The sequence below is a fragment of the Lutra lutra genome, chromosome 4, assembly GCF_902655055.1.
Source record: "Lutra lutra chromosome 4, mLutLut1.2, whole genome shotgun sequence".
Lineage (NCBI taxonomy): Eukaryota > Metazoa > Chordata > Mammalia > Carnivora > Mustelidae > Lutra > Lutra lutra.
The window spans coordinates 15,879,934-15,905,129 of NC_062281.1; the positions used below are offsets into that span (position 1 = coordinate 15,879,934).

The 25,196-nt window shown below is 40.3% G+C and overlaps 1 protein-coding gene across 2 annotated transcripts in view; it reads right to left on the reverse strand.

Moving 5' to 3' along the window:
* NSMCE2 (NSE2 (MMS21) homolog, SMC5-SMC6 complex SUMO ligase) overlaps positions 1-25,196 on the reverse strand; it is a 215,457-nt gene that overhangs the window by 166,305 nt on the left and 23,956 nt on the right. For both annotated transcript variants that reach the window (XM_047724725.1, XM_047724724.1), the window contains exon 3: positions 11,244-11,350. In XM_047724725.1, coding sequence (XP_047580681.1) covers positions 11,244-11,350 — 107 coding nt within the window. The remainder of the gene's footprint in view (positions 1-11,243; positions 11,351-25,196) is intronic.

Consider the following 25,196-nt stretch of genomic DNA (forward strand, 5'->3'; position numbering starts at 1 on the left):
AACACTTGGAATGATAGGTATCTTCCTCCTCTCAGCTCTAAGAGCTAACAGAGACTCCCTTCCCCATCTTTTTCTGCAGAATCAGGAAGTACCCTTCACTCTTTAGTCCTGTGGCCATATGTAACAACTCATTGAACTACCTTTCACCTTTTTTGGGGGAAAAGGTCCACAACACACTCCTGTTTATAATCTCATTTTATTTATCACTACCCAGTGAGGTATGCAGGACAAATACTATTATCACTCTGATTCTAGAAATAAGGAAGCTGTAGTACAGAATTAGCCTGGCTTTTCCAAGGTCACTGCATGGCAGAATGAGGATTAGAAGCCAGGTCTTTATTTCCCAGCCCAACACTCTTATCCATCAAACCCCAACTGCTCAGGAAAGGGGGAGAAAGAAGTAAAGGTGATTGCGATTTATTCAGACTTTATTTTTAGAGTAATTTTGTCTGGCTTTGTGAATTTTCATTAATTTCCACCTTCATTGTTGATGGGTTAGTCACTAACAGGATCAGATCAGAAATTATCAATTGTTTTAAATTATTTCCTCATTGTTAAATATAGATATTCAATTCTAAGTGTTTCATAATGAAGTGACTCAGGGACTAAGCGAGCCCCATCTACATGAGTCACTTGTTGAACTGTTAACAAGAGATTTATGCAAAACTCTTCAGAGGTGGGCAGGGAGGGGAGACAGAAATAAACATTTACCAAAAAGATGACTAAATTAAGGGCAAAAAGTGAATGTAAAACTTACACATTTTTCCTTCCAGTTTAGGCTGTGGGGTAGGAAAATAAATGTGAGGGAATAAGACACAAGTGACCCCTTACCATTTAATACCCAGTTTGGGTGGTTTAGGAAGGCTCATGGATTTAAATCACCCTGTAGTGGGCTTTTCTGTGGTAAGAGAAAGAGATTAAAAGTTAACAGGATGGAAAGCCAAGACCATGCCTTTATATGGCACTTTTCCCTCCCCAGTGCTTTCACATACAGTATCTCAGGGTATAATCAAGAAATTACTCAGAGATAGGAAGGGACAGATACTACTGAGTTCAGGCTGCAAACCTGTTGAAGGTCAAAGGGCTATTGAGGAGATTAAGTGCTGAAGAAATCTCAATCATTCAATCCAATTAACACCAAGCAATTCACCACTGTAACACCATTTACCATTTCACACCACAAAGACGAAACACCTGAATTTCTTACCCTGGCAGAGCAATTTCATTAGTATTATAGAAAATGTGGTAGGACATATCCCAATTTCATCTATGTTCTTTTATAGGTGCTTTAAGGAATACCTTAAGAATTTCTTCTAAAAAAAACACTGCATTCGATGCTCCTGCTGGGGCTTTTTAAAACATGGTGTGACCACACAGTACTCATCAAATTTAATTTCTGATTTTACGAGAGGGACGCTCTAAGCACACCCAGGATTTAGTCTGTTTAAAGTTCCTATTTTATATTTCATGTGACGTTTCTGGCTTCTGTTACATGTTAGGGGCTAAAATAAACCCCAAGGTGACAGAGAGTAATGTGATGGGTAGAGAGGGTTTGTTCCTCAGTACCAGTAACATTCCAAGAACCACAAACAGCTAAGGTAATGAGAAAGTGGCTGCCGAAGCACGTGAGACCCCACGTGTCAGCTGAAGGGAAGGTCAGGGATGTATGGTGATTAATTGTGTGATGCCATCATATAAAATTATTTCTGGTTATTTTGTCCTATTTTAAGTAACAGTGACTCAGTCTTTCTAAATATCACTTTCTATAAGAAGATAATTAAATTACTTTAAGATGATATAAAGGATAGAGTCGCCTAGGTGGCTCAGTCGGTTAAGTGCCCTCCTATTCTTGGTTTCAGCTCAGGTCATGACCTCAGGGGCCTGGGATTGAGCCCCCCATAAAGCCCCTCACTCTGCAGGGACTGTGCTTGAGATTCTCTCCCTCTGCCCCTCCCACCTCCTTCTATCTAAAATAAATGAATTTTTTTTTTAAAGATGAAATACAGAGTAGAATAATTAGAAAGTGATCATGACAACTGACCGCATTACTCTAGCCCATGAGAAATGAACACAAGGATTTTCACTGTTTTAAAGAATGTTGTAGGGGTGCCTGGGTGGCTTAGTGGGTTGAAGCCTCTGCCTTTGGCTTGGGTCGTGATTCCAGGGTCCTGGGATCGAGCCCTGCAACGGGCTCTCTGCTCAGCAGGGAGCCTGCTTCCTCCTCTCTCTCTCTCTCTCTCTCTGCCTGCCTCTCTGCCTACTTGCGATCTCTGTCAAATAAATAAATAAAATCTTTTTAAAATGATAATAACAAATGTTGTAATTAAGTGACATAAAAATTTTTCTTATTAAAAAAAAGCCCAGAAAGAAATGAAATTCAAAAAGCTCCAGGGGTTAAAAATCTAGTTTGGCTAACAGACATGAAAAAGTGCTCAACGTCACTTGGCATCATTGAAATACAAATCAAAACCACAGTGAGATACCACCTCACGCCAGTTAGAATGGCTGAAATTAACAAGTCAGGAAGCAACAGGTGTTGGCGAGGATGCGGAAAAAGGGGAACCCTCCTACATTGCTGGTGGGAATGCAAGTTGGTATAGCCACTCTGGAAAACAGTATGAAGGTTCCTCAAAAAGCTGAATATAGAGACACCCTATGACCCAGCAATTACAACACTGGGAATTTATCCCAAAGATACAAATGTAGTGATCCGAAGGGGCACGTGCACCCCAATGTTTACAGCAGCAATGTCCACAATAGCCAAACTATGGAAAGAGCCTAGATGTCCATCAACAGATGAATGGATAAAGAAGATGTGGTACAGACACACAATGGAATACTAGGTAGCCATCGAAAAAGAGAAATCTTGTCTTTCGCAATGAAGTGGATGAAATTAGAGGGTATTATGCTAAATGAAATAACTCAATCAGAGAAAGACAATTATCATATGATCTCACTGATATGAGGAATTTGAAAAACAAGATAGAGGATCATAGGGGAAGAGAAGAAAATATGAAACAAGATGAAACCAAAGAGGGAGACAAACTACAAGAGACTCTTAATCTCAGGAAACAAACTGAGGGTTGCTGGAGTGGAAGGGGGTGGGAGGGATGGGGTGGCTGGGTGATGGACACTGGGGAGGGTGTGTGCTATGGTGAGTGCTGTGAATTGTCCAAGACTAATGAATCACAGACCTGTACCCCTGAAGCAAATAATACATTATATGTTAATTTAAAAAAAAAAAAACTGGGTTGGCCAGGACACAAAATAATGAAAGATATAGTGCTGCCACTGGCAGAAGCTTAACGCTTTAAGAAAGAAACAGAATAAAAAGTTTCCTCACAGTGATAGGTTACTACCCATTGGCTCCACTTCAGAACAAAAGAGCTTCTCCTTACCAATACAACTGCAAACTAGCACAGGGCTTGAAAACATAAAACCCGTTTATTTATATTCTCTCCGCTTACGCTCTTTCTATCCTCTCACTGTCAAGAATTTATGGGGACCACACATTTGAAATATAGCTGACAACTTGCATAGGACACATCAGAGCAATAAATCCAATGCATTTTCCTCTCCAGATAGGTTTTCAAATGGGTGCCACTAATAAACACAAATTACTTAAAGAACAAAATGTAGCTCAAGGACTATTGCTCTGTGCCTGTAGGTATATAATTATGCTATTCCTTGAACTATCTTGCTGACATCTTTGAGTGACATTTGGTTATTTAAGGACACATCAGAAGTTATTCCAGAATTACCGAAGTTTTACTCGTTGTCTGGTTCTTAGCTCTAGTACGAATTCCCCTCATCACCACTAACTGGCATATGTGAAATATAATCTCTTTCTTGTTGCTACAAATTGTACAGACTTAGTGGTCAGGGAACTTCAAACCCAACCAGCCAAGGCCATGCTGCTTGCTGGCCTCCACACAGACCCCGTCCCCCCAATTCCACTCAACACCTCTTCGTAACACCATGAGGACTAAGCTCCCCTCAGTCTGTCCCCACCAGCACGAGACCCCTTTTAAGGAGAGCGGCCCTGCCTTCAAAGAAACAATCTCTGGCCCTTCCCCACTCAAAATTCCCTTTCAGATATTATTTAAAATTGATCAAAGGAAAGGACTTCTCCTTTACTGAATGTCCTGGGCCAGGTTATAAATTAGCACAACTATTCCAGGTGCTCTCATTTTCCATCATTACCAGACCTCCACAACCTGTAGTCTCATCCCCACTTTAAGAAGAAACTGAGGCTCAGGGCTAGAGTGGAGAAAAGCCAGAATTTAAGCAAAAGCCCCTTTCCCCTCACTCTGATTTTAAGTACGTTGCTATTGTCTCTGTCAGAGGATTTCACTGTTACTATTATTTCGTAGCTATTTTGTAGATATATGTCCAGAGGCTTTGTGTCTTCATTAGACCAAGCATGCTACGGGCAGGAACTGAACAATCTAACTGTGAGATTAATAAAGAACAGCTTTCAGGGCGCTCGGGTGGCTCCGTGGGTTAAGCCTCTGCCTTCAGCTCAGGTCATGAACTTAGGGTCCTGGGATCCAGCCCCGCATCGCATCAGGCTCTCTGCTCAGCAGGGAGCCTGCTCCCCACCCCTTTCTGCCTGCCTCTCTGCCTACTTGTGATCCCTTTCTCTCTGTCAAAACAAATAAATTAAAAATAAATAAATAAACAACTGCTTTCAACACCACACTTTGAACATGCATTCATTTCACAGTGAACCTTCTTAACATCTGGTGATCGAGGCCCCCATTCAATCTAGTTTCCTGCCTCCCTTCCACTGCCCACTAGCACCACCGCTTGGTCATTGGGAACGGCCTCAATCTCCCAACTCTAATTTTAACACTTATCAATTATGGTGAAACATTTGTTATGGAAGGCGCTAAAGTGACCATCTAAAATAAGGGCTTGATGCTATACATGGGCCAGGCTCAGTGTCAGAAATTAATAGGAGTTGGCTATATTAAAGAACACTCCCATCATTTAACTAACACAAGTAATTAGCTACCAGGACTGCCTGGGGCCACTGAGGCCCAGGAGTTCAGTGTCTGTCTGGAGCGCTCTGGTGAACCGGGCCTTTCAAAGGTCTATGCTTTTACTACTCACGTTGCTGCTGCGTTCCCCCTGCCTGTCCTGGACCCTCTTCTCTTCCTTTCGTTGAAAACATTTCCTTCCCTCCGCTCTCCTGAATCAACACTCCACACAGGGGTCTTGTTTTACTTCACAGACTCTGAGAGCCAGGCAATCACTGCATGTTTGTAAAAAAAACTTTTCCTTCCTCTTTTTCACCGTTGGAATAATGCTCAGTCTTTTCAGAGGCCTTTCCTGATCTGCACAGAAACATCTCCTAGGCCCATTTCAAAATTTCAGATAGGGAGCGTGGCACACTCCTCCTGTTCCCTGGATGCCGCAGAAAAGGCTACAAACTGCAGGCCCATCCTCTGAAGCATAAACAGGTGGAGACGACAGAAGTAGTTCCCGAAGTGGGTTCTGTGGTGCACCAGTCCTTCCCCCGAAGAGATTTTCTAGTTAAAGAAGTTTAAGAAATTAGTAAATGTACTTCCTTTGGAAAATCACAATGCATAAAAGCGTATTAAAGGCTTTGGAGTCTTTAAGGAAATTCTTTTAATCAAGCATTCCCCAAACTTATTTGACCACAAAATCCTTTTTCCTATTATACTTATTCACATCCTGATTAATCGGTATTACGGAGGAAACTTTTGAAAATGCTGCACTAGAGACACATTAAGTCCCAGTAGAGTGTAAACATTTTATAATTCTGATTAAATTCCAACACTTAATACCTACAAAACACTAAGATGGATTTCTATAAACCACCCGTGAAAATCAGTCTCATGATAGCACAAGCAGAATGTTCACCTAAAAGCAGCGACAGCACTTGGTGACTGACAAGATTTAGATCTAGGTTCTTTCCTACAGAAGTAACTCAATTAGTGAAATACTGTATCCAGACCTACCTACTCTCTCTGTATAATAGACAAAATTGGTACCAAACACAACCTTAATTGGGGCATAACTGCAGAAGGAGTTCTAAAGCACCAGAACAGAAAGTAATTACCAGTAATCACAGAAAGAGACACATTCTGGGCCAAGTGGCTGAAGAGTGAATACCCAAAGTCAACTTTTTTTTCCCCTTGCTTAATTCCCACACCTGGGCAACACTCCTAGAGACAAAAAGGTTCATATAAGAAGCATCAGGAAACTTTTGACAAGAAAGGTGGTACAAGACCGTGCACCATCTTGTGTCAAATACGGGGAGCAGCAAAGAGGGTCTTCGTCAGTACTTTCCCAAAGGCTCCAAGAGATTTTCACTATTTCCACCAGCATCTCTCACCTCCTTGCTATTCTACTGATAACTAGTTTCTCTCATGCTCAGGAAACTTCTGTCCCCCATTTTTTTAACCCCAACTAACTTCCCCTTCTTCTCCTTTTGTCAATGACTCACAACGTGGAGTAAGTACATTTTTGTTTAGTCAGTAGATGATCGTATCTAATAAATTACATCCTCTGGCCTGAAAACTTCCTTCAGATACTATAAAACATTCATTTTCTAAGTAAGAAACGCTTCCCAAATCTGGTTAAAGTAAAATGGTAACTCCCAACTTGCAAGATACCTCATATGATTTCATGTTCAAGTGGTGGATGTTAAGGTATAAGATTTACAGAAGGTAAAGCTTACCAACTGATGAAGGGTGAAGGGTGAGGAAGCAGAGGGAAGTGATATGTCAAAAAACGTTCTAAACCATGTAGTTGCATAATGACAAGGCTGAAGTAAGCTATACCTTTGACCCACCCTGTTCTTTTATTATTCCTAAGATTGTGTTGGTTTCAACAGTTTACCTGAGGTATATTTCTACTCTTCTAACTCTCACCACATTCGTTTGAAAGGGTAGATTAAATGTTCAGGTTAGCTTATCAAGTAAAAACCACAGTACACAGGGCTATCCATGAACAGATTTGTAAGAAACAACACACATAGACCAATTGAGCACCGAGTTGCTCTTATTTGGTTAATAAAAATAATCACCCTCCCCAGGTAGGGACTGTTATAAAACACTGACTTAAGAAAACAAAAACTAAATATATGGCAGAAATCCAATTTAAATGCTTTAAAAAATCTTACATAATCTAGAAGATACACATAGCGCAGAGGAAAGTAAGGAAAATACACATACTCTGATTTTCCAAAAAATTAACACACGGAAGCAGTCCCTACTAAAAGAATAGTATACAGGTAAAATCTGGCAAAGATTTAAAGCTTGTTGAACTGAAATTACACAATTAAGCACCATGACAAAAAAATAAACACCGAAGTATAATATGAATCTCACAGTGTAGGTTACTTCTGCTAAGCTCTAGGACTGGAGTGCTTATCAAAAAGCACCCAGGATGCATATTGTATCCCTGACTGCTAATAATGTGAGGAACTAATCTGAGCCTGTTAGGATATCTATCATTCAGCTTCATGGTGCTCATCCTTTTTCACCAGAATTAAGGTGATTGGCTGCAAGGACCATCCCCATGACAGTGGTTAGACCCTTTATCATCTCTTATTTGGAGAAACACACACCTGAAAACGGATTTGAAGATTTCCTGAACCAAACTGGTATCCACTCTCTGGCATCTGAAGCCCCAAGATGGGACTACAGGTTTAATTTTAAACAATCCCATAAGCACTAAAAAACACAGTATGGAAACGCACAGCATTACCAATGTTCATTCAATAACAATTCAAGGTTTCACCTGGAGAGGCATAATCCCTGCTCAGCCAGTGAAATGGCTTGAGAAGCGGAGTACCAGTAATAAAATGATCCTTAAGTCAGCTACTGCCGTGACCTGCACTACTACTCAGTTTCTGGCACACAGTAGGCATTCCTACTGTGAATGAATGAATCACCCAACAGCCTTACATATGTTACTCAACTACTCTGCATATTTTAAACTTTCTATATATAAAAATAGGCTTTCTCTGGCCTAGTTTCCCAAACTGCTTGAAACTCTGACATTGACACAGTAAAAAGATGCCTCCAATTCAGGCAGAAGTCACAGAGACAGAGAAGTCATATAGCATGATCCCCATGTCGAGGCTCCTTCGACTTTCCTCTTGGATTACATACCACTTCCTCAGGAAGGAGTTCCCCAACCCCCAGCAGTACCATGCCCCCTGAGTTATTAAGTCTCCTTGAATACTTTATTTTCCTTTTGTTGCACACATCACAAGTCATTAAATAAGATCTGTATGGCTCTTTGTTAAACGTTTGTCTCTCTCTCTCTAGACTCCAGACATCCTGAAGTTGGTGGTCATGTGGGCTTTGGTGACTGACCTAGTTCTTGCACCCGGAAGTACCTGGCACATAGGTATTTAGTAAATATTTATTCAAGGAATGTTTGAAAACAAGAAGCCCCCTTTTGAGAACAATGAGAACAACAGTACCCCTTCAATACACTCAAATAATAAGAGCTTAGAAACCAGGGGAAAAAAACATTAGGTCATCAGGCGTAATGTTCAGAACATCACTGTTCTCAACATGAAACTGAGACAAGTTTTTCCCTGGCAGTCCCAGTGAGAAAAGAAGTAACTGTACCACAGGGTGTCAAAGCACTTTCATCATGTGTGTGCTTCATGACTGAAAGTCTCCAAAGAGTTCAGACACATTTCTCTGTGGTTTGACATGAATATTCTAAAGACCTGTGACAGGTATACACCCATGTATTCTGAATGTTTTAATAAATGACTTAGAGACTGTGATTTTGGGGGGGGGGGTGTCAGGGATCACTGTATAATATTCCCTCTATCAACTAGCTTGGACAAAGTCTTAGCTTTTTTTTTTTTTTTTTTCAGAGCACTGAAAGAAATACCGATTCTAAATAAAATCTTCAGGCATTGTAGACTATGGTAGCTCTATTTTCTCAGAGGACAAAGAAAGGCAATCTGAGAGCTTCTGTTGGATGCCAAAGGGACTTCCCAGAGATTGCTGGTAAATGGATCCACATCTCTAAGGTTCCCAAGGAAACTTCTAAAACCTTTTCAGAGCCTTTTCTGAAGGTCTGACCTTCAGAATCTTGTGAAGGTGAAGTAGGAGAGAGACTTCTATTTAAACAATACACTCTAATGCTCCGTGATAATTAAAAAACATTTTTTTTTTGCCATTTCTGTGACTACATGAAAATTCACCAACAGAGAAACTACAGGGTGGGTCAGAATTTTGGCAAATGTTGAAGTAATGGGAGTATTACTTGCCTTTCAGAAAGATCTTGTTCCACCTTTTTTAAGGAATATGTTTGGAAGTCTGAATTTGCAAAAACCCAGTATCTTATGTCTCCATCAAATTTTATGAAAGTCAAAGGTTTGATATATAGTATCTAATCTGATTCACATAATAATCTTCTGAAATAGGCAGGCCAAGAATTTTGTAGATGAAGAACATGAGGTTCCTAAAGGTTAAGTTTTTTGACCCAGGATCATAACATAGAAAATGGAAGAACCAAGAGTGGAAGAGTTTCTGATCTCTAGACCATCGCTATTCATAAGGAACTGCACCACTCTGGCCCTTCTCAAGCTGCTCTTCAATTCTTCACTCCTCGCCAAAGTAAGCAGTAAGATAGAAACGTCTGTGACTTCTATGCATGTAGAGTGCATAGTCAATGAAAAGTGCAAAATATTTCCCTCAAAATAATATCATATCCCCACTATGTCCCTACATCTGTGAATCCTAGAGTTTAAGAGAGAGAAAAAATTCATATTGAGTTCTTTAACTTCCAAAATCTGTTTTCTTATCTATTATGTACACTATGTTATCACATTTGCACAACATCAAAGGTAAAGACAGAAAGGCCTATCAAATAACCTCCACAGAATGTAAGTAAGGGTCAAAGCAGGACTGATCTATGTAAGAGGCCCAACTCTGATCTTGGTGGCAAACAGACTTTGTTCTATAAAGTCAGCCTTGTTCTTTTAAGTCATTGGTCTCTAACCATGGATACATATTAGAATGAGTTTTAAAAAATGGCAGTGACCCAATCCTGCCCCAGAAATGAAATGAGAATCTCATTAGAATAGGGACAGCTGGTTCTGAGGGTCAGCGGGAGCTGAAAACCTCTGGTCTAAGTGCTTTTTGTTATCCACTTTTGTGTTTTCCTGTGGAAGGAATATTCACAGTCCGAGGACTAACAGCCACAGTGGTAAAAAAACATCAGACTTTTACAAGCTGAATGAGTTTACACTTCTTGGATATTAGCAGATATGCTTAACTCACAAATACCATACTTAATAACTATTAACCATTAAAAAAGAAAAAAAAACACTAAAAAAATTTTTTTAGGAAACACAGAACTCCATAAAACAATAAACATATAATTATGTAATGCCCATTTAAGTATAGCTTAAGTAATAAAACATTCTTAAAAGTTTATCTTCCACTGAATAGTAGCCAATCTTCTAAAGTATTTGATTTTTGGCATTTTTCCCATAGGTATAAGTAACAAAAGGCAAATAAAGAAATCAGAAGTACAAGACACCCTATTACACAGGTATTTGAAATCAGTTCAAAGGGGAGTTTCCACTGCTCAGAGGACAAAGGACTTCTCAGAAATATTACTGCAATCATATTGCTCATTTCTTACTCAACCCGGTACTGCTGAAAAGGATGTCGCTATGTTCCCACCTTAACTGCCTTATGTGTTGTTTCTGTGACAGCTGGAGTCAACAAAAATAAGTGTGGCTTCTGGAAAAACTAAAATGTCAGCCTTCTTTATTTTTAAACTTGCTCTAAAACTCTCCCATATTATCTGAGCCTATGAATTTTGCAATAGCTGCATATTAGTTAAAGCTGGAGAATGAGTAACTCAGCCTGGTCTAAAGTGTATGCTGCAGTAAACATAACAATAAAAACACGTTCTATGCAATTTTTAGCATTTCATAAAAATTCTACTCCCATTCGAAGGGGCTTCCACTAAAGATTTCAAGGCCCCACCCCCCAAAAAATGAGGCAAGAAAATCTAAAATAGATGTAACACTCTAAATAAACCTAGGTGGCCTAGCTGGGAAACTACTTAAGATTCCTTTTCTATAAACTTCTTAATTAAGAAATTAATGGCTGCTATAGTAATGATAAGGAAATATTAAAGGTTAGAGAAGAATTTTGATGATGTGTTTCTGTTTCCAGGTCACTGAGCTGTAACCAAATATTACCAGGCGAGCGGTATAAACTTACATGACTTATTGCAGACTGAACAGCCTTTACGTAATGGCTTAGTTCCCGATCCATCATGGCCAATTCGACCATTGCCTTGTCCATACTGTATTCACTACTCACTTCAGCTGTAAGAGAAAGAAAGCAAATTACTATTGTACATTTAAAATGCCACCTCTGGAAAAAGTTGCTTCCATATAACCCTTCCTAGTCAATGATCTAAACAGTTCTGTAAAAGGTACTGCATATTTTTTAAAGACCTCCTTAATACAGGCCTGCTTCATTCAAAATTCTGAGAACACACCCAGTAGAAGCAAGCTCAAAGGCTGGGATGGAAAAAGAAAGTAGACTTAAGACTTGGGAGTTTGAAGCTGTGCCATTTAGTTGTGTGATCATAAATCAACCACTACATTTCTCTGGGCCTCTGTTTCCTTTTCAGTTTTTCCTTTTCAGTTAAATCAGCCCAGCACCACGAGGTGCACATGCACCCACAGGATTATTAAAGATCAAATAAGAAGGATTTCCATTTCCAGTACATTAGGTTACATGGACCAATTCTACTGAAAAGCAGAAAAATGCTCAGTTAATATAAAGGAAGGAAGGGGGGAAGGAAGGAAGGAAGCAAAGAAAGAAAGAAGGAAGAAAACTCCTGAAAATAAAGAGAGTTACAAGACAGAAACAACCAGGGCAACATCAGGAGAAAACAAGAAAAGCAAGACAGAGCACAGAACAACACAGTCACATACCCTGCCCCGTGTCAACTGGGTCTTTACTCCTCAAAATACAGAGAAACCAAAGTAATGCCATCCTTGGTCCTCCAAGGATGCAGCAGGGCTGGTCTTGGCCACTGAGCAGAAAAGAGATAAGAGAGAAAGAAAACAAACCTGTTTCTGAGAACCTGTGGCCACAAGCCAGCTCTCCTGGATTTGCAGCCTGGGTTCCCCTCACCTGAGTGGTTCGGGGAACCCAAGTTCTGATCTATGTGAGGTGGTCTCACAGTGAGTACCTCCAGGTACTCCCCTCTGAAAAAGACATTTTTTATCCTAGGCCTCTACTAATCCATACAAATAATTATGCAGGAGAATGAGCAGATTACGGTGGGGGGGGGCGGGGAATAGAACAAAATCAACAGAAAAACCTTACAAACCTTAAAAAACACAAGAAAACATGACACCAAGAGTAAGAATCGACAGAAACAGATCTACAAATGTTTCAGATATTGGAATTATCTATCAGTTAGAGTATGAAACAATTATGCTTACTACATTTAGTAAGTAATTATGCTTACTACGTTTATGCTTACTCCTTGCATAACAGGAGACTATACAGAGTGGCTAGCAGATTGGAAAAGTGAAGAAATGTTCTTAAGTGCTTTTAAACTTTTTTTCAAGCTCTAAACACACAATTTAATAGATCAGGGGAAGATCAAGAACACAAAATAATACAAATTTTAATATTAAAAAAGCTGAATGAAAAGAAGGTAAAGCTGACTTAGTCACATTTGGGAATGCACACATTCAAAGATTCTCCATTCAAATACCCTAGCTCAGATGAATGTCAGGATTTCTTGTCTACTCTGTAGAACAATAGGACATATCCCAAAGTCAAGAAGTAATATAAAATGCATTTACATTTGGCTTTTGAAAGTGATTTTCCTAGACTTTAAAATTATGCTTCAATTTTACAATAGTCAATTATAAACACATGTCAGAAAATATCTCCTGGATTAACTTGCTTCTGGTACAATGTCTCTTGGCTTATATTACCCAGACTTCAGAGACTGTATAAATATCCCAATATAAGGCTTTTTGTTTTTGAGGAGGGGGGTGGGAGCAATATTTACATAAGAAAAATTTGTATTTGCATTCCCAAAATTAAATACAACATTTTTAACAAAATCGTGCGTGAGAAAGGACTCAAGTCATATTACAAATAAAACTGTCAGTGTTGTGAAAATGTCCAAATGTTAAAAAAGGGAGACAAACTGTTCAGGTCTTGCTGATACCAACATGTATCTGCTATGTATACAGCAACTGTTTGTTTAAAATCACATTAATTACTTGATGACCAGAAAGAGAATTTTAAGCAACTTATATCCTGATGGTTTAGGACTTCTACAAAGGCAGGCATTTTACTGTATTTGGTTGATCTATGGGAATTGATATAATGTTGGCAATCTCCCTCTGGAATTAAATGAGTTTATTTTTGAAAGCACATAAAAATGTGCTTTTGACATTAAAAATGCTATGAAAGAGTTGGCAAAATAAAACAAATGGGATCATGGTTCTCATTATCAAAGTCGCAAGGATGCTAGCAAGACTTGAACCACATGGCAATTTCAAATCACAAGGCCAAGGAGACCTGGCCTGCAAAGAAGAAAATGAATGATGGCTGGGTCAGGTTTGATGGCATGAAGCCTAAGGCAAGACTCTTTGGAAGCCATCTGTGGCTCCCTGTAGCCTCAGCGAAGGCTCCAGGGCCCAAGAATGTTGGGACATGCTGAAGGACCTCAGTGATGAATAGTGCAGCCAGAGGGAAGACGGAAAACACCAGAAAAGATCAGGAAGCTAGTCCTGAGAGGAACTGAGACCCACACACCCCACCTGGATGTGAGCCAGCTCAGATCACTTTGGCTAAAGTCAGTGTCTCGGTCTGCCGCAGAAGAGCGCTGGAGACCAGAGACCTAGGAACTAGGAGTCCTACAGCAAAAGGAATCTGGAAGAAAGGCCATGAGAACATCCCTGTCGAGTAGCAACCTTACATTTAATATTCTTTGGGTGATTCTTGCTGTTCTTCTTGTTAACCTTTATTTTCTTATTGTGATAAGAATCTCTCTTAAAACCGTGATTTCTACTCATGTTTCCGGAACACCTGGCTGCGGAAGGCATAGGGAATCTGCGTCCTGCCCTATTAACGATTGAGGTGAGGAAAGAGCATGGTGTTGCAGGAAGAAAGGCAAACAGGCCAAATAAACCCCGGAAGGATTCAAGAGGAACTTGGAATGAACACAGACACAGGGAGTTGGCTGTTGACTAAAAAGGGAAGGGAGGGTGGGGCGGGTGTGTAGGGACTGACCAGCCAAAGTTTCCTTGCTCCTCTACTGCCCCTATAATAATCCCACTACCAAAACTCCCCCACTCTTACAGGAAGGACTTCCTAAAAATCGACACCCTTCAAGGTGGGGAGCTCAAGCCCTACGTGCTTTTAAACCATACCAGCCTAGAAAGATCTCCTCCTTTCCTTAATTTATCTGAACAACTATACTTGATACTTTGGAACTTTGAACCATAAATAATCTTGTCTTCTTATATGCCTTTGTCTCATTTCTCCAAAGAGATTTGAACCCATTTGAGGGTGAGAAGGATGCTTTGGTATTCTTGGGAGCTAATGAAGAATTACAGCATCTCTTCCCCTTCAATGTTCTCACATGGCATTATTTAATAAATTTGAAAATTAAACTTTCATCCAACTATAAATTGTCCAGCCTCAGATATCTACTGAATTAAAGTATAATGAAGACGTGGGATATAAACTCATTTGCCCATTGTATTTTCATGGTGACTATTCCATCAGATTAAAGCTCGGCACTAGCACGTGGGGCCAAGGGAGGGAGGGGGAAGAGAAGCAAACCAGTAATGTTAACATCCACAGAATGACAATCCCAGAGAGGAAATCACCACGGTACCAGAAAAGCCTGGCATTATAGATCAGTGCAGCTGATAAAGCATGAAAGCAGTAACAACGATGAAAAAAAATACATAATCATAGCTGTAGCTAATAATTACTAAGCACTTTATTATGCGCCAAGATTATACTGAACACACCATTTACAGTAAACCTCACAGCAACTCCTTTATCTGCACTTTACCGACAAGAAGGTGAGACACTGAGCCGCTGAAGGGACCCGCTCAGCACCACAGAGTAATGAGCGGCGCAGCAAAGCTGCCAACTCAGGCTTTCTAGCGGCCAAGTTTGCACACTTGCCCACCTGTGTTAACAGATGCGTAACCATGAGGAGAAGGACAAGCACCTCCAACTCCTCCATTAATTTCCAGGGAACAATGGAAAACAAGGCCCCAAGCCTTATCATCTCAGCCACTTGGTGGTCCATTCCAAGTAGGACACTACGGAATGTCACTCAAATGGTTCCATAAAAGCTCTTCCAAATTCCTAACAAAGAGGAAATTGTTAAGAAAAAGAAAATGGGGACGCCTGGGTGGCTCAGTTGGTTAAGCAGCTGCCTTCGGCTCAGGTCATGATCCCAGCGTCCTGGGATCGAGTCCCACATCGGGCTCCTTGCTCATCAGGGAGCCTGCTTCTCCCTCTGCCTCTGCCTGCCATTCTGTCTGCCTGTGCTTGCTCTCTCTCCCTCTCTCTCTCTGACAAATAAATAAATAAAATCTTTAAAAAAAAAAAAAAGAAAAAGAAAATGATTCTTCCCTTTTAGAAGACTACTAAATTTTCATGGTGGGGAAGAGAGCGACTTTTCACATCAGCAAGGCCAGCTGAAGGGGCTGTAAAGGCAACAAAGTCACCCACCGAATGCCAGGAGATAAAGAAATCAACTCTCGCTGCCGGGAAATCAGACCTGCATGAGGTCAAGGGCCCCAGGTGCAGCAGCCACAGAAGTGGAAGCAGTAGCAGAGATACGTTCAAGGGGAAGTCTTTGTGTTGCAGAGATATTTTTTTTTAAGATTTTATTTATTTATTTTACAGAGAGAGAGAGAGAGAGAGAGAGAGATCACAAGTAGGCAGAGTAGCAGGCAGAGGGAGAGGGAGAAGCAGGCTCTCCACTGATCAGGGAGCCCGATGTAGGGCTTGATCCCAGGACGCCAGGATCATGACCTGAGCTGAAGGCAGCCACTTAACCAACAGGGCCACCTAGACGCCCTGCAGAGATACTTCTGAGTGGAGCCAGTTTCAAAACCATTCCTACAATCTATGCCTCTGACTGCCTTCTCCCAGCCAAATGGGGTCTGGGCAATCTAGGAATATTTCCATTTCTTCAATGTGCCATTCAATGAGCATTTATTATCATCAACCTGAGCCTGTATTACTCAAATGAACCTAAGTGATATACTTGAACATTCCTTTTTAAGCCAGTAACTACACAGGGAAGTCTCACGGAGAGCTCGGGGAGTCTGTGAAGCCCGTGTGACCCATCTGGTGCGTTAAGTTGGAAACCGTTCCAAGAAGTTAGCAGAAAAACCCGCTTCAATATATCCCCCACCCAGGCCCCAGCAAATCAAGTCCACAGGGCACAGATAATCTCTGATTTACAGTATAAAATTATAATTTTTCTGTAAGTACGCCAGTGGCAGGGCTGTCCTTCAAATCTGCGTATCTGTGCTGAGGGATCCTGGTCAGCACCATCCCGAACACTGTGGACTGTTAATGGTACCCAAAGAACTTTTATACAAATGTTATTTATACCAGAGAGGGCCATAGAATGAAACCCATTTTTAAAAGATGGTCTCTGTTTCACTTTTCTTTTTCCTGTTCAGTGACAAACCTTAGAAGAATGACAGTCTCTGAAGGACGACTTCTTTTTAGACTGAAGTGCTCTGACATTTATAGAATATACACAGTGTCTGAATGGATGCAGTTGGCCTGCATATGGTTTTCCTAAAGTCAAACAAACTTATAATTATGCAATCTAAGCAGCCACGCTAGTCATTAGACACGTCATCTGTTACTCAATGTCAAAACGCACTAACAGCAATGTTCTAACTATTACTATTCCCTGTTTGAAGTGTTGAAAAAGGCATTAAAGTTACATGATCTGTACAACACTAAGCCGAAATGGGTGATTTCATGTTGCAATCACTTCAACTTAAAACAAAATTCATGAGGCTTCAATGAGAGAAAGGTGACGGCAGGAACAAGTTATAGAAGCAAAATAGTAGCGGGGCACCTGGGTGGCTCAGTGGGTTAAAGCCTCTGCCTTCGGCTCAGGTCATGATCCCAGGGTCCTGGGATCGAGTCCCGCATCGGGCTCTCTGCTCAGCAGGGAGCCTGCTTCCTCCTCTCTCTCTGCCTGCCTCTCTGCCTACGTGCGATCTCTGTCTGTCAAATAAATAAATAAAATCTTTAAAAAAAAAAAAAAAGCAAAATAGTAGCAATCAATGCCGGTGTCTCAAATACGAAAAGACCGGGGGCAAAATGAGGCCAACAAAGAGGTTTGGGGGGGGGAAAAATGGGAGGGAGATGACAAACTAGCTACTTCTACCTGTAGACTTGTGTGAGACAAATGCCCAGTCCTCCATTTATAACCAAAAGATACAGGTAATACGCCTGTAGCAACATGGTGATTCGTAAGCAGCACAGCATGGACTCATGAGAGTTCGTCATTCAGGTTGAGTTCCAAGACTGTCTAGGGTCTCTTCACATCTTATTTGCTCAATACAATGCCATTTTAGGCCAATGGTTAAAAATGAGAGAGCAGAAGATTCTTTATCTTGGCTTCTCCACGTCCAAGTGGGCATGGTCAGTAGACCTATCAAGCTCTTGTTCCAGGCCAGCGACCAGTTTGGCAAGAAGGGAGGGGGAGGGATGCAGCCAAAAGATGCAGCCTGTAGACCAACTATTCTAAATAAGGCTCCTCCCTAGCCATGGCTGCCTAGAGCTGCAGCCTAAGGCATAGGCACTAGAGAGAAATAAAGTCTCTTCCCTAAGGCCCAGTTCTGGGGTTTGGGAAATACAGCTGAAACAGGGCCAAGCACATGTAGTACCTACAGCCAAGCAAGTTCTCTTAGCAACCCCTCAGGTCCTAAGTAGAACTGCCTTCAATGAAACAGACATGAAACAGAGGACATTTTCCCTGCTCTTTCCCCTAGCATGTCCATACACATCTCGGTACCACCTCTCCACACTACCAGATGTCATTTTGCTTTGCTCTGCTGTTCTCTATGATCTCAGCCACAGATCCCGTTCCAGAATCCTCCCTAATCTCCAGAATAGGACCAAATGCTTCATGTCTTATAGGTCCATAAAACTTCTCTACCTTTACAACGAAGACACATGTGAATGTGTGTGTGTGTGTTGGGGGGGCACGCCCTTAGGATAAATTTCATCCACTTATCCCTTCCAATTTCGTTCCTGATTCAATTACATAGTTTTGTCCCTGGCCAAGTTGTTTCCTGAAATTTTGTCCTAAACAAATAAACATTGCAGAATCTGGTGTTCTTTATTCTACAAAGTCAAATACGGGCATGTCTGAAGAGGAACAATACCAATTACATATAGTTGATTAAATTCAACTCCACACATTTGATCAATAACATGCTGGACTAAGACAAAGCAGTCATTTAGTGTTCTTCTGGGGTTGCTGACTCCAATTCAACATGAATCACACATCCAGAAGGATCTGATAAATATCCAGGCCATAAAGTACATATGTCCATTTTGGCAAGGAGCAGGGAAGAAAACCCATCAGAAAATTGCCTGATTGGATTTTAAATTTCCTAGAACAGATGGGATGTGGAATAGAGAGATTTTACTTCCTGAAACAGACAAATCTCTTCCTAATCTCTTCTGAGATTCTTCTATATTTTGTAAGCAAGAAATTTCATCTTTCAGGATGAACTCAAACAAATGACAGTAGAAATCATCTTCCCCTCGCTCTACCAAAAAAAAAAAAAAAAAAATCCCCTTCCTCTCTTAAAATACAGCTCCAACTATCCCTAGCAACATATACCTACATACACACCTACCTCCGTGAGTGGGTGTGTGTGTGTTTTTCCTGGCAGCCTAGTATTATTAAGCAATCATTATATATTCATCAGGAGTCAAATTTAATGACTTACTCACTGCTTGAGCAATATTTAATAGAAACTTATTACTTCTCACTACACTGTACTTTAGCCATAATTATTCCTCCCCCCAGATAGTAGTGTGGAGGAAAAGTAAAAACCAAATCCACATTCTGTAACTGCCTCCCACCAGAAATAATAGTGAAGAGTAGAACAGGGTATGGTACAAACCACTACGCAACTATAAATGCAGCGAAATGGGAGAAATCTTCAAGAAATGGTGACCTTTATAATCCTCTTTACTCATCTATATAATTTTCTTGTCAATTATATAGAAGAGGAAAGTTGTATAATACAGGAACTCAAAAAGCCAGCTCCGGAGTCAGACTATATTCATATCTAGGCTCTACTACTTGCTAGCTATGTAGTCTTTGGTCAGTCACTGTGTTAGAGTTTCCTCTTCTGTGGAATGGGTACAGTAACAGTATTTAACTCATAAAGCCAAGACAAGAACTAAATGGGAAAACACAGACAAAATCAGCACAGCACTTGCCCACAGAAAACTATTCTGCAAATGTCATTAGCCTAAATGCTGGAAGCATTTTACCCTTAGAACCAAAAGGTATCAAGTGAGGATCACCTCTTTAACTCTCTCAGCTGTTTTTTCTAACTTGAGACCAAAGCACTAACTTGAGCTCACAAAACTGCAAGGCTCAGTGAGAAGCTCTGGAAACTTCCCCCCACCAACTCATGTCCAGAAACCCATTCACCTAGAACATGCTTAAGTACTTACTATATGCCAGGTGGAGGGAAAAAATGCCATCAAGCAAGGAGCAGCTACTCCCGCCCTCAGAAGGTAGGAAAGGTCTAACAGGTGAGGGGATAAATGTGTCATCTATCTTGAAAGATGAGTAGCTGTACCCCAGAGTGCAGGAGAGGCTGAACAAGTGCTCTCCCTGCTTCTCCACAGAGACTGATTTCGAGTTTAAATTCTCAAACAAAAACATGGAGAATGAGAAAAGGGGAGAAAGATACAGATTAAAAAAAAAAAAAAAGCACAAATCTTCACTGAGTACTGATAACGTGCCAAGCACTTCGAACACACTACTCATTCTATCCTTTGTTACAACAATGTGAATTAGGTGTTATTACAAGTAATTCGGTAAGGAAACTGATACTCCTAGAGGTTGAATCATTTGCCCCATGTCACATAGTCAATACATGGTGACGTTAAGAATTGACCTCAGGTCTAACTTTAAAGTTAGCATGAAAGGCACATGTTATAAGGGTCTGAACTACTACACCAAGTAAATAATCCACTCATGCAAAAGTCACAGGGTAATAAATGATCAGTTCTCTAGATAAAGGAATTCTAAACATTACCTTCTTGTGAGAGAGAGAGAGAAAGTAAAATCAACTTACACAGTTCTACCTCAGAGTAATGGAGACCAGCTTTCATTACATAGATAGGTATTTCCTTTGAACATTGTAGTTAATATTCCATAAATCACCATGGTAAAGGTAAAACAGTGTTTGAAATAAATTCTATTAAAGATTAGGTTCATAAAATCATAGAAGTGGTCTCTGGATAAAATCTAGTCTCCACTAGGCATCAAAAGCACCAGGAATCCCAGGCAATGGGTAGCTACCATTTTAAAACATACCCACAGAGCCGCCAGGGTGGCTCAGTGGTTGAGTGTTGGCCTCCGGCTCAGGTCATACATGATCCCAGGGTTCTTGGATGGAATCCAGCCTCAGGCTCCCTGCTTGGCGGGAGTCTGCTTCTCCCCCTGCCACACCCCCTCTCAAAAATACATAAATAAACAAACAAATAAAATAAATAAAGCATGGGGTTGAGAATTAAGCACACAGCTGAAAAATTCAAATAGTATAATAATGAGGTGTCTCCAATCCCCAAACTCCCTCCCAGAAGCAACCACTGTAATGAGGTTCTCAATCCATGGAAATATTCCATGTATAAGGTACCCTCTTTTATTTTCTTTAAAGATTTTATTTATTTATTTGAGAGAGAGAGAAGCATGAGAGGAAAGAAGGTGAAAGGGAGAAGCAGCTCCGCGGGGACACGGAGCTGGGAGCCCGATGTAGGACTCAATCCCGGGGACTCCGGGATCATGACCTGAGCCAAAGGCAGTCACTTAACCAACTGAGACACCCAGGCACCCAAGGCACCCTCTTTTTAAAAGGACAACAGAAATTAAGGCAAACAAATATATCGGGGAAAACATGAACATATTAAAAACACGAAAGGAGAGATGCTAAACAAAGAATACAATATGGTTGGTTAGAGGGGAACTTCCATTCACTCACTGAATAAATATTTACCAAGCACAGACCATATGCCTGGTACTCTGCTGGGTGACCTAGACAGAGTAGTGCACAAGGTAAACCCTGCGCCTTTTCTCAAACAGCTCATACAAATTTCTACTCCATGTAAAAATTTCTAAAAAGCCCTGATATGACTATCTTGCCTTTGTTTGGCTCTTGGTATGGTGGGAAAGCTCATTCTCTGCCAAACAGCTCTAAATATTAGAGCCCTTCCAAAGAGAGAGCTGATTCATCAGCACCCTGGAATAATTCTAGGCAATGACAACAATAAATCTGAATTGCTCTCTCACACACATTAACTTATCTACACCTCATAACCTCCATATAGTGATTTTACTTTCCGTTTTATATGGTTGAAGAAACTGAGGCTCAGAGAGGTTAAGTGATTCCACCGAAGTCATGCCCCAGTATCAGAAGTGGGACTTGCCCATGGCCCTCAACAGCAGAGCTGCAGAAGAGCTACTTAGTGAGCCACACAGAAATAGGCAACTCTCCCAGACCACAGTTTTTCAAAGATCTGAAGGTGGCTCTTAAATATTTCCTACCTGTGAGTCTTTGCTTCTCCAGGATAAAGAACAATCATCAAGTTCATTCAGTGTAGCTGACCTGCCTTCATCTAAATGTGGTTCATTTGCTGGTTTCCCTTTTACAGATGGACTCCAGAAATTAAAAACAATTACAGTCATGGGTTAACCAGTGAAGGCTATGACAACACTATAATTACATGTGTACCATTGCGATCATGTGTTGATTACTAGTTTTCTTTCAAGAAATTAAGTAACAACATTTACTAAGCACTATGTGCCAGACACTATGCTAAGAAATTTATACACATCATTTCATTCAATCCTTATAACTCTGTGAAAAAGACACCATCCTTATCCCCATTTGATGGAACAAAAAAAAGGACCCAGAGAGGCTAAATATCCTGAACCAGGTTATACAGCCAATAAGCTGTAGAGGGAACATTCAAATTGGGGTCTATTAAATAACAGAGTCCATTCTCCTATCTCAATAATTATCACCCTCTGGGCATAACCCATTTCTCCATGTCCTAAGACTTTGCCAAATGCCTTCATAAGATCTATTCGTATTAGACTAAAAAGCATCCCTACTGTACCAGGGAAGTCACCACAATTAAAAAAGGGGGACAGGGGATGAAGAGGAACTAGGGTAATCAATCATAAATGAGATTGCTACTCAAAGAAAAGGTTAATGATCTTTTGCTTGCACACGGACAGCAACTGTCTTAGACCAGCTTATCTCTGTACTCATTTTGAATAAATTTATACCAGGAAAAAATTTCAAATGGGGTCAGCCTACTTTAAAATAGAAAGTTAATGAAACACTTTAATTAAACAGAAATTAAGTCCTCAAAAAATATAAAACTAAGTTTGAGAGAGGCGCCTGGGTGGCTCAGTCAGTTAAGCGTCCAACTCTTGAGTTCAGCTCAGGTCTTGATCTCAGGGTCGTGAGTTTGAGCCCTGCCCCTGGGCTCATGGAGCCTACTTTAAAATAAAATATTATAAAAATAAGCTTGAGAATCTGGTAAGAAGTTCATTAGATTATAAGACCTATGATGACAGGAACTATAATCTCTGTTACTTATTTCCCAAATGTTAGTCTAAAAGAGAAGTAGTTTGTTCTGAGAAACATTTCTTTAAGGAAAGAGTAAGAGGCACAATCACAACAGGAGAGAACAACTGTATATCCCATTCCTGTCAGAGGATAATTTCTATGTTTGTTATTTTCGGAAAAGTAAAATAAACTTGATTTGCAGTGAACACGGTGTAATGTAAAACGTGTCAAGTTACTTTGCTGTACACCTGAGACTAATTAACAGTGTCAACGATACTCAAATAAAAATAAATTTGATTTCACCAAAACTATGGCAAATCAATCTGTTAAAACTTAAATCACTGACAGCCCCCGAAAATAAATCTACCATAATTTACCAAAAACACTGTAATAACTATCCCATCTGACACAGCATATTTCCTTATTTTTGTACCTACAAACAGCGTGTGTTCTTGAGAACTTATAATTCTTTTTTCATTACGTATCTTATCATTTCTAAGATGTTTTAGTTTCATAACCGTAACATAACTGACTTAAATCAGTAGTGACTCCCAAAACTGTTTTCCTTGTCTTCTTCAAAAAATCTCTTTCCTCTCTAACAAAGAAATAATGATCCATAAACACTTAAATCTACTAGAAACAGCTCAGAGAACTCTGTTGAGGAAAGTAAACTACTTCTGTAATGGGAATCATCACCCACTAGTATCTGTTTCTGGATGACACTTACAATGAACTAGGAAGTTAAGAGATAAAGAACTATTAATATTCGATGAGTAAGGAACTGGTTCTGTAACACTACGGTACTATTTATAAAATGGGAGGTTCCAATCAATCACATCCCACATACAGGCACCCAGTCTCCGCAGCCATAGGGAACTGAACGACAGGCAAAACCCAAACCCTGAAGTCACTTCAGACCCCCCCCCCCCCCCCCCCCCGGCATCCTCCACACCGATCCACATCCTCCACAGGTTCTATCAATTCGGCCCACTCAAGTCAACTATTCTGTCCTTTCCTCCCTTTCCAACTATAGCTGCCTTAATTTCAATCCTTACTTCATCTTCCTCAGATTACTGCTTTGCTTCTTCAGTGACTTCCTTTTTCACCCTCTTCTCCCTCCAGTCCTTCTTCCAGGTGGTAACCAATGCTCAAGAACAAATCTAAGGTTACTCTCTTGTTTATCAAAAACCTACCACAGTATGTCCATTTCTGGCCAAGACTGAGTAACAGGGACCAAATTTATTCTCCTGCCTAAAACAAAAAATTCAAACTGAAAATATATAAATAAATAAGTTTGCAAGATGCTAGAAGTCATCTAAGGAAGAGGAATCAGGATGATAGGAAACATGAGGTGAAACCTGTGATTGCGCACCCCCCCCCACCAACCATCTTGAGGCAGTTTTCAGGTTGCAGGGCACATAACACCAATCAAAATTCTATGACCTCTTTTTCATAGATTTCAAAGAATCTTTGGCACAGATTGTAAAATTCATATTGAAAATGCAAAGGACCTAGAATAGCCAAAACAACCTTAAAAAAGAGAAAGTTGGAGGCCCAACACTACCCAATTTCAAGACTTATCATAAAGCGTCAGTAATCCAGATAGGGTGGTACTGGGGTACAGACAGGCAAACAGATCAACAGACTACAACAGAGTCCAGCAATACAAACAGTCGTCTACGGATGACTGATTTAACAAAGGAGCTGAGGCCATTCAGTGAAGAATGAATAGTCTTTTCAACAAGTTGCTGGTACAACCGGCTGTCTGCATAAAACAGAACACCTTTGATCTATACCTTGAGCCAAATACAAACATTTAGTCAGAATGGATCACAAGCCTAAATGTAAAATCTAAAACAATAAAACTTCTAGAAAAAGTTACAAAGAAGATCTTTGAGATCTTGGGTTAAGAAGAATTCTTAAATACAACAATAAAGCACAAGCTGTAAGAGAATAAACTGCTAAATTGGAGATTATCAAAATCAAAAACTTCTGTCCCTCCAAATAATCGTTAAGAGCACAGAGTGGGAGAAAATACTCACAAACCATATATCTCATAAAAAACTGTATTCAGAATATATATAGTTATTCATATTCTCAAAACTGAACAATAATAAAAAGCTGTAACAAACAGAACAAGATTTGGGTAGATGCTTCACCAAGGAGGTCAATGTCAAAGAAGCTCAGGAAAAGGTATTCGACATTACTGGTCAGCAGGGAAATGCAAATTAAAACACCGTAAGATACCACTGCGTGTTTATTAGAATAGCTGAAGTTAAGAAGACTGCCCATATCAAGT